Source organism: Lynx canadensis, chromosome B2 (genome assembly GCF_007474595.2).
Source record: "Lynx canadensis isolate LIC74 chromosome B2, mLynCan4.pri.v2, whole genome shotgun sequence".
Classification (NCBI taxonomy): Eukaryota; Metazoa; Chordata; class Mammalia; order Carnivora; family Felidae; genus Lynx; species Lynx canadensis.
Genome location: NC_044307.1, coordinates 81,793,592 through 81,807,533, shown reverse-complemented (window position 1 = coordinate 81,807,533; position 13,942 = coordinate 81,793,592). Strand labels below are relative to the sequence as shown.

The 13,942-nt window shown below is 37.6% G+C and overlaps 2 protein-coding genes across 7 annotated transcripts in view; both read left to right on the top strand.

The window, feature by feature from the left end:
- Window positions 1-2,898: 2,898 nt before the first annotated feature.
- LOC115513367 (peptidyl-prolyl cis-trans isomerase NIMA-interacting 4-like) lies at window positions 2,899-3,329 on the top strand. The gene has a single exon (XM_032593315.1). The coding sequence runs from the start codon at window positions 2,917-2,919 to the stop codon at window positions 3,310-3,312; it is 396 nt and encodes a 131-aa protein (XP_032449206.1). The 5' UTR covers window positions 2,899-2,916; the 3' UTR covers window positions 3,313-3,329.
- A 10,222-nt stretch (window positions 3,330-13,551) lies between these two features.
- The window catches only part of MAP3K7 (mitogen-activated protein kinase kinase kinase 7), an 86,439-nt gene continuing 86,048 nt past the window's right edge, over window positions 13,552-13,942 (top strand). For 5 of the 6 annotated variants that reach the window (XR_003968902.1, XR_003968899.1, XR_003968901.1 and 2 more), the window contains exon 1: window positions 13,552-13,885. Coding sequence is in view for 2 of the 6 variants with exons in the window: in XM_030315984.1 (XP_030171844.1) it covers window positions 13,766-13,885 (120 nt within the window). In the remaining 4 variants the exon portion in view is untranslated. The remainder of the gene's footprint in view (window positions 13,886-13,942) is intronic. The other variant, XM_030315985.1, reaches the window with a different exon arrangement.

Sequence of the window (13,942 nt, the reverse complement as noted above, 5' to 3'; positions counted from 1 at the left end):
TAAAAAGCCAACTACATAGTGTTAAGAATCATTTCTATGCGAAAAAATACGGAAGGCAAAGAATGACTAATAAACAATTGGTTTTTTCAAAGGAACACACATATGATATGAGTAAAAACCTTTAAATAACAGACTCTATGTATATAAACTTCCTGCTATTTTCTCAAGGTTCAGCTGGGTGCAAATTTCAAGTGAACACTCCAATCAATGCATGCACTTGGAAAAAAAACCCACAGCTTTCAATTTATGTTTATCCGGACATGTGACAGGAAAGCAATAACCATTTATAAAAATTTTATGCATTTCTAAGGAATTTTTAAATTAATATTTTAAAATTAAGCTGAATATTGTTACAATGTGAAAAGCTAAATGTGGCACTTATCTCAAACTGCTATATGCTATCTGCATAGTATTAAGAATTACTTGTGTTTTGGACCACTTATTTACTTAATCAAAAATGTACTCAGTTTTGAGAATCTTTATACTTAATCAAAAGCTTCAAAAATCTTAAGAGTAAATCTGGCTGGACCAAATATGAGAACATTGAAAAATGCTAATTGCTGTGAAACATTATTGGAATAATAAAGTAGACCTTGAAACAAATTCTACAATAATGAAGTCATTCTTTAAAGAGAATGACTGAAACTGAAGAGGAAAAAAAAAAAAAAAAAAAAAAGAACTGATGAAGGAGAACTACAACTACCAGATATGCAAAATCAGTGAGCTGCAATCAAGATGGAAAAGCACGACAGAGGAAATATAATACAACTTTTGAGTCTTGCAATGCTAGTAACAGGGAAAAGTATTAAACACATTGAGTAAAACCAATAATATACTATTAACGACTATTAAGATTTGCAAGAATAGTATGTCAATATAGCTGAAAACAACAAAATAAGCTCAACTTTAAGCTTCTATAAAAGGGTGACTAAGAAAGAGTTAAGACTAAGTAATCAATAGTCTTATTAATTGCTATATCACCAAAGCCTAGAATAGTACCTGGCATACAGTGGACATTCAATGTGTTTTGTTCAATTAAAAAACAGAATATGTAACCACTCTGCCCAGTTAATTTCATTAATTAAAAGAGAACAATTTGGCATATCATTTGGTGAATCCATTCACTCTTTGTCTTTTTTTTCAAATAGGCTTCATGCCCAGTGTAGAATCCCAACATAGAGCTTGAACTCACCACCCTGAGATCAAGACCTGAGCTGAGATCAAGAGTTTGATGCTTAATCAACTGAGCCACCCAGACACCCCTCATTTGGTGAACCCAATACAGAATTTACGTGAATGTGAAATTACAATTAACTATACCCAGTAAGATTCTGCCAGTCATATGTTGGGGTATATAAGTTTTCAGGTCTGAGAAAGTAACAAAAATCATACCTACTATTTGTATCTCGTAGACTTTTATGGCTACAACCAAGATTCTATCTGTATTGTTTACAGAATACCAAGTTCTATGTTAGGTTTCCCCTAAAGGCATATTCTGAGACAAGGACTGAATACACATTGTTTACTTGAAATAGTGACCTTGACAGGGAAATGAAAATACAGAAAAGTAAAGGCAGCTATTACAGGGTGCATTATTTAAGCCAACTACCACAATGGACACCACAGGGAAGCTCTGTAATTATTCCAGTAAAGGGGTGAGGAGCCTGGTATTTATACCTCTATAACCATAAGTCACTGGGTTAAGGGCCATCGCCTAAGGAATACTACTTCTCACATACTTTCAGCCTGCACAAACATGTAGACAAACTGAGTTTTGGTAGCCCAAAGTTAGCCCCCAACAAAGATGTATTTGCTGGCCCTTAAAAATCAAGCGGGCATGCCTGGAAATACTAAGAGAATCTGAAAGGATATGAGTGTGGCACTCATAGTGTCTGCTACAAAAGGCAAGAAATGGCAATTGGTATGTGAACGGAAAAGCCTCTAGAGTGAAAAGAGACGATAATAAAATAAAACTGTAACTTCATAGCACCATGCTAAACAGCCTACTACTGTCCACACTCAGTAAATCACTGCTGCTTGATGGAAGAGTGGATAAATGAATTTAAGACCGAGCTATCCAGGAACAGATACACCAGAACAGCACACATAGCCAAAGCAGCCCACTTGCACTGAGCTCTGTATTTTATTTTTGAAAGTTCACTCTTGACAACCTAGCTATGAGGGGATGGTTCTCACATAGGACTTTTTTTCTAACAAATAGTTATATACTCCATTTAGCCATAGAATGCCAAAAATAAAGATGATAGATTAAACACTAACAATTTCTCCTAATATAAACACAATTATAAAGTCAACTAAAAATCTAAAATAAAAAAGCATCTCGAAAGAAGTGTAGTCATTTAACTTCTTATTCTCTGCATATCCTAAATCTCCTACATTCTTTCTCAAAATCTAATGGCACTTCAAGACTAAATTTTTAACCCAGATTTCACATCTTATTACATACAGTCCTACAGCTAAATTTTGCTTTCAAAAAACTTTTTAAGTTTACTTATTTATTTTTGAGAATAAGAGAGAGAGGCAGAGAGAGAGGGAGACAGAAAATCCCAAGCAGGCTCCACGCCATCAGCACCAAGCACAATTTGGGGCTCAAATTCCTAAACCTGAGATCATGACCTGAGCCAAAACCAAGAGTGGGACACTTAACGGACTGAGGCACCCAGGCGCCCCCAGAAATATTGTATATGTCAGTTCAATATTCTTCAATTAGAGGTGAATTATCAATTCTGATATATGTTTGGTTTTTTGTTTTGTTTTGTTTTTTGTAAATTAAGCTAGAGACACAGGGAGTAAGGTATTCTTTGTTTTCCAAAGGGGATCAATCTGAGGTTTATTAAAGTTGATAATGAGTCCTTTAGAAAAAGCAGAAATCGAGTACAGCCCCAAGATTCGAAGATGCCGCCCAAGGGAAAAAGCCATTCCGGGAAAGGGGGGAAAGGGAGAGCAGCCTTTGGGAGCGACAGTTCTGACAAGAAGGCTCAGGATCCCAAAGGTAGTGGCAATGCACTAAAGGTCAGACACATTCTGTGTGAAAAACATGGGAAAATCATGGAAGCCATGGAAAAGTTGAAGTCTGGAATGAGATTCAATGAAGTGGCCATACAGTATAGTGAAGATAAAGCCAGGCAAGGGGGTGACTTGGGTTGGATGACCAGAGGTACCATGGTGGGACCATTTCAGGAAGCAGCATTTGCCTTGCCCATAAGTGGGCTGGATAAGCCTGTGTTTACAGACCCTCCAGTTAAGACAAAATTTGGATATCATATTATTATGGTTGAAGGGAGAAAATAAAATTGTACGCAAGACTGAAAAAGAAAAAGAAAAAGAAATCAATTCTGGGCAAGAAAGTTAAGGTAAGCAATATTATATGAAATTGAAACCAAAGACAACTCCATTTTTATAAGTTTAATAAACACCATATGTCAATTCATATATGCTACTGTTTTTCTTTTAAGGAAGATACCTTATATTTATAAGCTTTTGAATTGTCTGGATATGGGGAGGTGTAAAACTTACTCTCGTTTAGATTGATCAAGAATTGCTTCTTTTGATATCAGAATGAAATTTCCCTTTAGGCTGTGAATCCAGTTTGGATGAGAATAATGACATACTCACCTTAAGACATTGCTATTTCTCAAGGACATTGCCATTTCCTATTTACCAGGAAAGTTAAAAAATTTAGAGATTTAAAACCCTAATATAAACTGAATGATAATATTCTTCATCCTCCCCAAATTACCAACTTCTACCTAATCGCCATCAGTATAACAATATTACATTTGATGCACTCGTTACAGTACGACATTCCTAAACATAAACATTTACATTCCTAAACATCCTTGAAGATTCATTCTTAATGACTGACCTTGTGCTCCTTAAAATATTTTACTCTGCCTAAATTCCAACTTTAATTTCTTCTCCCTGAAAACAAAGAATCTTACCACACCATCCATCCCCAAGTTTTAAGCATAATTGGCCCTAAATTCATAGTAAATGATAAGAAAGAAAGTACTATTAGGAAAATCATGATGATACAATCCTAATGTATAATTATCTCATCAAACAAATAAATAGAAAAGGTTCCATACTTTTCTGGAGAAGGCCCTATTCAAAAAACATCCTGCAAACAAATAAGGCTATAATTAATCATTTTTCTTAAGGGACTCCAATATACCCAGAAGCAATTTGATCATCTGATAGCTTAATAGGCAAAAGCCCAGAACCTGATTGTCTAGCAGCTAGAACTAGTAGTGGAATCTAATTCAATAGCTCAACATAAGATAGGACTACTAATCTGGCTCTAAGCTTTCAGGTAAATAGATTTTGGTGATTTTACAAAGAACCTCAACTGGTCCACTACAATAAGATGTCTTCCTATGGTTACAAAGCTAGTTATTGTCTTTTCAAAAGTGTTCAGAGAATGTTGATAAAATGATTTTATAGGACAAAAGTGAGTTCATCAAACCTGCATTGATACGCCACCCCTTTAAAGCCTCCTTTTGTTAATCTACTCTAGTATAATGATCTCCTGCTTTAACTAGGCTCCCTTTCTCCAGCCCTTCACTGCAAAGAACTAGTATATAGTATTGGCTTTTTAATTCATATGGTCACTAATGGTTTTGACAAGCAGGAATCTAAAGCATAATCATCCTATGAGTGAACCAATAAAAGTGAGTTACTGAATGTATAAAACCAAAGATTACAGCAAAGATCAATGTGCTGTAATCAAGGTGAATTGTTCCATAGACACTACTAGAAACAGTCTTTAACTGTGTCCAAACCAAATGTATTACAAATCAGAACAGAATCACTAACATCAACTTTCTTCTCTTAAATAGAAAAATAGGCCCAAGATTAAAATGTTACAATTTTTAGTTCTTCAAAATGAATTATGAAAATTATTTGTTAAAATGCATGCTGCTGTCTTACGTGTGACCTTAACAGTTCTCACTCTGACAAGTCTGTGAAATAGAAACTAAGGCTGCCTCAGCCACATTTTAGACCTACCCAATCAGATTCTCCAGGAGTGACATTCACTGACAGATCTTTAGGCTGTGGCTAACTTTTGTTGTCACATCATGTCATCTACTTTTGCTCCTCTATCTAGTATTACAGTCACATTAACATTTCTGAACACCACATATTCTCTAAGCACTGTGCTATATACACTTTTACATACAGTTTCATATACATTAAGATCTGGATTGACATTTTAATATTTAACAACTTTGATATGATTCATAAGACACAAACAAAATGTTTTAATATTAATAGGAATATACTATAACTTACAGTGTTACTTATTTAGTTCAATACTGACAGTGTAGGTAGGCAGGCTTCAAATATTAAACAATTATGCTACTGTTTAACATTTCAAGCTAAAGCTATCAGCATGAGTTTAATAATCCAGGCTAAAATTGTCTTCTGCACTACAAGTAGGAGATTCCACTTAAAGAATAATTGTCATAATTCCATTTCCTGAATTCTTCTAATACTTCCAATATTTCTTCAAATATCTGAGCTTTAAATATTGATTTCCCAAACTTATCAAATGTGATAAAACAAGTGAATATTGAAGATCAAACTAAAACACCATTTGGAGGTGATTTTTGTTTAGACTATTTCCCTTAACTTTCAGAAAGCCTCTGGGCATAACTGAAAAATCCTGGGTTTTTTTGTTTTTTGTTTTTTGTTTTCCTGTACCATGTGTTAAAGTTTAAGTGCATTACACAATTGAATTGATTGACAATTTTTAGAAGATTAATTAGCATCCCAACAGAAATTTAACAGAACTTTTCATTAATACCTTAATCTTGATAGTACCAATTTCCCTCTCAATACTTTGAACTCCCAGAGATGGCTTCTAAATACAGAGCCTCTATTTACTTAATGGAGCTTTGCACCACTGAGAGTAGCTCTGTGGGGTGCTGGGGAACTCAGAGAAAGACGTGAAATGGGCTGCTTGCGAATAAGAATGCAAAGTAGGCCCTCTCAGCCTTGCAGGTTTCCAGCACTATGTGTCCCTTACCCTGATTGCAACTTCAGCAGAGTGGAGTGGTTTGTTTGTTAAAATAATGAATAGTAGATGGCATCCATTTTAGTGGAAAGTTTTAATTTGTGATTCCCTGAGGCTGTGTGAAATAAAACACTCTTATTTATTCCCGTAAATGAAGCCAAATTGCTTCTGGAATTTCTTCTGAGAAAGACCATCTAAGAACACTGATTTGACATATTAGTCTGTGAAATAAAACATTTAATGAATGCACTTTTGTAGTGAACAACATTATTTCTATGAAGATTATTTTTATTTCTGAAGTATGTTCTTATCTGATTAAGTTTTTGCTTTTAAAAACGGATGAAGTATATCATGAGTTTTAAGCTTGCCTCAGAAGCTTAGAAAATAAAAATCCGCCTATTCTGTCTGATTTTACATCTCTTTTATTTTACTTTTTTAAAGTAAGCCCTACTTAGGGCCCAACATGGGCTTGAACTCAGGACCCTGAGATCAAGAGTCACATGCTCTACTGACTGAGCCAGCCAGGCATCCCTAATTTTACATCTATTTTAGTTAAAATACCAATTATTTCTGAAAGCAATTATTAGCACCACAATAACACCTTATTAATAAATTTCAATAAGCAATTTAAGTGCATTAAATAATAATGTGTGTTTGGAAAGAGGAACTAAAGTTTATCCTTGCAAATTCTAGAAAGAGAAATATGTTAAAAATCAGTAATTTTAAGGTTAGAGAAAGATTTAAATTGACCAGGAGAACAAAGCATTTCAAAACTCTCAAATACTTAAGAAATCTGTATGATAAACACTTGATATGCAATTTATTAAATCTTATCTCAATGATTATAAAAAATACTTGGTTAACCCATTCCTTATACCTGAAATAAATTAAACAGTATTTACTTAGTGATAAAGATACTCATTTACATTTTAGAAAATTACTAAGTGCCTGGTACAGCTCAGGTACTGTTGTAAATCCCGACAAACTGCTGAGCACAATCACTTATAATCCCTGTCCCAGTGGAACTAACAACCAAAGGCAGGAGTGGGGAGGGGTGGGAGGACAGAAAATAAACAAGACAGCAAATAATTAAATAAAATAATGTCAGATAGGTAAAGGGTTAGAAAAAAAATAAAATTGAGTAATGGATAGAAAGTGAAGGGGAAAGTTGCTGAAGGAAGGCTAACATCGTTACTTCTAGGGTGGTGACTGAGCTGACACATCCGTGGGAAAACGGGGAAATGCAAATCCAAGTTGAGAACAGCTTACCTGTAGACCACTAGTATATAGGAATAGAAATCTAACATAAAAAAATAGACCTTCCCCTACCATTTATGGAGTCCAGGGCAAGAATACAAATGAAGGCTCACATACGACAGGCCTTATATTTATAAGTTCTAACTCGAGATAACAAGCTCGTAAAGGAAATATATTCCAACCTCTTCCTTTGACAATATTACCTTCACCAGAATGTAGTGATATGAGTGAGCAGTCTGCCTTCAGCTCCTGACCTAGCCTCCTCCTCTCCTCAGGCTCAAGTCTATACTGTAAGGAACCTTACCCACCCACATGTGTATACCTTATGTTTAACTTCTTGGAAGTATTCAACACTGAAACAGCCTTTTACCTTGGTTTCCACATCAACATTTTTAGTTTTCCACAAATTTCTTTAACAATTCTTCTGCCTCCACTCATGCTTTAAATATTTTATTTCTTAAGGCTCTGTTTTAAGTCCTATCCTTTATTACTTTGCACATCTTCCCTACGTGACCTAATTCATTTCCAGGACTTATTGTCAGCAGGCCTGTATCTGTTTCCCTAATGCCGTGTTTTTCCCTAAGACTGTTTGATAATTACACCTGGAAGTCTCTCAAGTCCCTCTACTCAACATGTCTAAACTTATTTCTTTATTTTTTTCTCCCCCAACCTTGTTCCAATCTTTCTCTGCTTCTGTAAATAGCACCCTTCCTATCCAAGTTGCACAAGTGAGAAATTTGGGAATTCTTCACATTGCCCTTTTCTTTACTTCCTTTCTCCACATCCAATCACTAATTCTACCAGTTCCATTTCCCCAGTATCTCTCAAATCTATCCATTTATCTATGACCCCTAAGGCCACTATCTATATTGTTCAAACCACTATTAATTCTTTCCTTGACTACTGCAACAGCCCCTAACCTTATGCTTCTTAAACTTTTTCATGTCATGGGACAGGGAGAGAATAACATGGTAAGATACTCTGAAATGAACTGTCAAGGATCTGGAGGTATCTATTTGGGCCTTAATAAAAAATACACAATTGCTTTTCTCATAGTATGTAATTTTGAAAAATAAACACAAAATAGAGACCATGTTAAACACTGAACTTATATAAATATCAAGTTTAGGGGCGCCTGGGTGGCTCAGTCAGTGAAGCGTCCGACTTCTGCTCAGGTCATGATCTCACAGCTCATGAGTTCAAGCCCCGCGTTGGGCTCTGTGCTGACAGCTCAGAGCCTGGAGCCTGCTTCAGATTCTGTGTCTCCCTCTCTCTCTGCCCCTAACTCACTCACATCCTGTCTCTGTCTCTCTCAAAAATAAATAAACAAAAAATAATAATAAAAATAAATATCAAGTATATTTTTCAAAAGTTTAATAGGAATTTTCAGTAAGCTTTCCTTCATAAACATAATTTTTTTAATATAAGATTTTCTGCTTAAAATGCCTACTATCACTTCCTGATCAAGGCCTTTAAGGATGTTCTCTTTAAACTCTTGATAGTCATGATCAAAGAGAAACTTCGCTCACAAAAAGAAATGAAAAAAGTGTTTAAATACTTTCAGAACCATTTTAAAATTTGCAACAGTTGAAATATTTAAGACTCTAACAGCTCTTCCCTTTTAAATGCAAATGTGATGTTCAAATTTCTCGTGATAATATGAATGAATTTTGAAACCAGTTGAACGTTTTCACATCAAATATTTCAAAAACAATGGAGATTTTATCTGCAGGACACACAGGCACCATCAAAGCAGCTGCCTTGCAGCTAGCTCAGCTGAGGGAGTAAAAAATAAAACATGAGTTATCTGCAAACAGAAATGTCAGTTATATGTAATGTCAGAGAATGCTCTGGAGCTGCACCTGCCTCTACTCCCCTCTCAAAGGCCTATCTTCATCATCCACATTATGAACGCCTAGAACAGCAGCTCCATTGCCTGCAAAAGACTTAGGATGAAGATGTGGGGAGCAGAAAATATGGAGTAAACTCAGATATTTGAGAAATGCATGAATTTGGGGAGCTGCTCTCCAGCAGTGTCACTGAACTGCTAAGGAGTTGGCTATCCTCTGTGTACTGCAGTTTTGAATACAGTACACCAGAAAACTATTTCCGAACTTCCTGGAAAGAATAACGTTTGATCAGGTTGGGCTAGTTTGGTTCTAGGATAGGCAGTAAATATAGCACTTTCTAGGTATACAGCTCAACCTGAATAGACAGATGAATAATGAACAATTGTTGGTTGCAAAGCAAACAACCATTCCCTGCTTTGCTCCTTGTGGGAGTCCAGATTTTTCTTCTGCTTGGGAGCTCCTACTTCTCAAAGCCTATGATCCCACGAGTCTTCAATATAAGTTATACAAGATATTTGCAACCTCAAACTTCCTATGCCCTATTGCTCATTCAAGGGTACAGCTGCCAAGGGCTTTTAGTAAAAGAAAGTTCCCTGCTCATCTGAAATAGCTCCCAAAAGACACACTCTCTGCCATTGTACTGGAGTATGTATGTCACATGAAAAATGAAACTGCTAGAGCCTATATTCTCAATGGGGGTGATATCTCCTCTGAGGGGATGAAAATTGGGGAGAGGAAAAAAAATCATACTTTCTATGTATAAAGCATAAAATAGACATACAGTATATAAACAGATATGCACAATACCTGTGGTATTAAGACTTAGGGGGGGCATTGAGAAAAAAATCTTAAAAGGCTCCTTAAGGGAGCAATATAACGAAAAGGTTGAGAATCACTATTCTAGAGCAATGGCAGATACCACCAAAGGCAGAAGAAGACAATAATGGAAACTAAATTATTGATGCTATCATTAAGTTTTTGAGTCAAAGTTTATGACACCTAAAACCTGTTCTAGCTCTTGACTTTCCATTTAACTAAGCAAATATATTCCCTTTACTGTTGAAGCTACTTTGTATTGTTTCCTGTAAGTCATAACAAATGTCATATTAACTGACAAAATATGGAACTCTTTATCTAATTACATGGCCAATGCAACAGAACATTAAAGTGGGACTATTTTAGTCTGTCTCTGTTAAGCCTTCATGAATATAGGTGCCAGATATCCTCATAACCAAAGGGAGCCAAGTAAGATGAGAACCCCATGCAAAAAGAGGTGCCTGGGTGGCTCAGTTGGTTGAGCATATGACTCTTGATTTTGGCTCAGGTCATGATCTCACAGTTGTGAGACTGAGCTCCACATCAGGCTCTGTGCTGAATATGGAGCCTGTTTGGGATTCTCTCCTCTCTCTGCCCCTCCCCGGCCCTTGCTCTCTCTCTCTCTCTCTCTCTCTCTCTCTCTCTCTCTCTCTCAAAATAAACACACATTAAAAAAAAGAAAAAAAAAACATGCAAAGAGATAGTGGGAAATGGATTTCAAAACTCTTGGTCCTCATCCATGGATAGTGCAGAAGACAAAATTGAAGACAGGGGTGAAGGTTAAAGAATAGTTATTGGGACGTTTACATGAGGGTGGTTGGGGGAGAGTGCTCAGACTGGAGGGACTTCAAGGAGACCACCTTGTATGTATCTCTGGAAATCTGTGTAGACACAATAGACCTGGTAACTGAAGTTGACATGAAATTATGAGGCCCAACCTTCCATTCTCAATTCATGAAAATTAAGGAAGTTAAAGGGAATGCAAAGTAAAAATTGACATGAATTAAGATGGGTTCAGCACACCCCTTCCTCATTTCTCTGGGTTCAAACTGTATTACTTAGGAATCTTTGGTCGTGAGTAACAAAAATAGAACTTGACTCAAATGAAAAATGGGAATTTACCACCTCACATAATGAGAGGAGAGGAGAGGGGCGGGGAAGGGAGGAGAGGGGAGAAGAGGAGAGGGGAGGGGAGGGGAGGGGAGGGGAGGGGAGGGGAGGAGAGGGAAGGAGAGAAGGACTGGACCTTGGGGATGACTAGATCCAGACATGAACAGCGCTGGGACTTCATCAGAAGCTAGTGAAAAGGTGCCAGGCAGATCTCCCCACCACACCCCACCCCAAAACAAAAAGCAGTCTGCAAGCAAATGGGAGAACTGACTTTAGTATCAGTATCGTAAGTCCAAATCAGTGGATAAAATATAGAAGCAGAAATAATTGAGATTTCAAAATCATTGTAGGAAATCCACCTAGAAATGTATCCAACAAAAAAATGATAGAAGTATGTGTGTATGGGTGGATGAATAGATGGACAAATACACACTTGCTCAAGTGTGGCAAAATGTTAACATTAGAATCTTGGTAAGTATATAGGTATTCACTGTAAAATTCTTTCTTTTCTGTATGTTTGATATTTTTCTAACAAAATGTTGAGCTGGGGCAGAGCAGGGCAGGGGGAATCAAGCAGGAGAATAGCACCATGGCTGTAATGATTAGTCCATCAGCAGGATTCTAGTTCTAAACTGAAGGTACAGAAAACAGACCTTACACTCCAGGCAAAGAGAGAACTGGCAAAAAGCTCTTCATTCATCCAGAGCATATAACAAATGTTCCTTGAATTTCCACTTGGTAGCATCCACTGAATTAAGATCAAGGTGTTAAAGAGAAATCAGAAATGACCTACAGAGTAAATAGCATGAGGTTAAGAGATGACCATCCTGGTTTGGGAAATCAAGTAGAGAAATGACAGGTGAAAATGGTTATCTCATTGACTTAATCTGCTTCTATTTAGTTATTAGTGCACTAAGCATCATTTTAAATGTACAAATAAAGCTCTGATTTCTCACTTGGACAAGGGAGTAGATGATAGTATCCTTTAGAGAGACAGAAAACGCACATGGAAAAAGATATCTGTGGTGGGTAACTTTTGCATTGACTTTAGGAATCTTGAAGTTTAGGTGTTTATGTTGCACCTAAATAAAGATGTCCAACAGGCTGGAAATTCAGGAAGTATTTGAGCATCGGGAGAGATCGGCAGTAGTCACTGACGTGTCATCAAGATACTGTATCATCCAGAGTGTATAGTGAGAAATGTTTCTTTCATTCTTTTATATCCATTCATCAAACTATCATTATTACTAGAATTACAAAAAAAAAAAAGAGATGTTTTTCAGTTTATAACTTAATTGCCAAATCCAAAGACCTTTGTGCAATCCCAAATGTGTTTACCTTACTTTTGTACAGCATTTATTGGGTTGGCTGGTCTTTAATTGGAAAGCTCTCCTCCAGTGATATTCTGATCACCATTCCCCTCACTTTCTGTTCCTTTTCTGTCTCTTACAAGAGTCCTAGAATTTGACATTTACAGGGTTTTCACCCTTGGTCGGTAAGCCTTCATTTCTAACTCCCAATTTTTCTAGTTAGGCTTCAGGTCAAACCGACTAAATAAAGCTTAATTAAAAGCTAGTTTAAAACTAAAAATTGTGTTGATAGTACAACACAGGCAACACTATCCACCTTGAAGCTACATTGCTTTAGGTTCTACTAGCTTTTGAAATGCATAATTTTTTTCCTATCTCTGAGCCTGTTTTCTCATGACCTTAAAATGGCAGCCAAAATATTTAATTTGCAAGGGTATTATTAATTATTACATTATAAATGTAAAGGATCTAAGTGCTCCGCACTCGATGCATACAATTAACACAATTCATAACTTCACATGAATACAAATTATGCCAAGTTATAAATATCTACCTTACCTAATATTAACTTCTGTTCCTGAGCACTCAGTCTACATAGTGTTATTCAGGTTACATGCGCTGGCTCGCTCAGTATTATTTCCCTTAGAATCTCTCATAGCGTCAGGGACTGGCTGAAATCAACAGTAGCAACTCCTTCCTTCCATATACCGCATTGAGGGAAACACAATTTCCACGGCTTCTTAAAGAAATCATTCAGTTTAGCTTAGAGGTGAAAATGAAAAGTAAGCTTCGTCACAAAAACTGAGTCCAACTCTACTTCACCCGTCTGAAGGTCTCTGAGAGAAAAGGGAGCAGGGTCACAACAGTTTACGAAGCAGACTTGAAACATTAGTTTTTAACTTTCCCGCAAGTCTCTGACCGACCAACCGCACTGATACTCCGTCAAGCTCCGCGCCACTTCCGTTTGCGCATTTTAATTACGTCAGCATATCAGCTCTCGCGGTATCACCCGATGTTGAGGTCCCTTAATAAAGATCTCGCGAAATTTGTTCTACAGCTCCAAGCTAGCCTCACTTTCCCCCACCCCCAACCTGTCCTTCCTTTCCCGGTCTCAATCACAAAATTCTTCCCTCCCCTTTCTTGAGCTCACAGCTCTCCTTCTGTTTCCGATTTCAGGCCGGAACCGGAAGTTCAGTGGGCGGGGCCCGGCGGCGGAAAACGCTGCGGAGCCGGAGCCGGGATTCGGCTGTGGCCACTGCCCCTGTCCCCGCCACGGAGCGCCGTGGCTTCAGGCTGAAGGTCGGTCCGGAGGCGGGTGGGCGCGGGTCTCCCCCGGAGTGTCCGGGTGGCAGCCTCCCCGGGCCCCCCGGGCTCCGCGAAGGATCATGTCTACAGCCTCCGCCGCTTCCTCCTCTTCCTCATCTTCGGCCGGTGAGATGATCGAAGCCCCCTCCCAAGTCCTCAACTTTGAAGAGATTGACTACAAGGAGATCGAAGTGGAAGAGGTGAGTGAGGCCCGGCACGGAGGCGCCTGTCTCCGCCTTTGCCTGGTCCCGACTCTT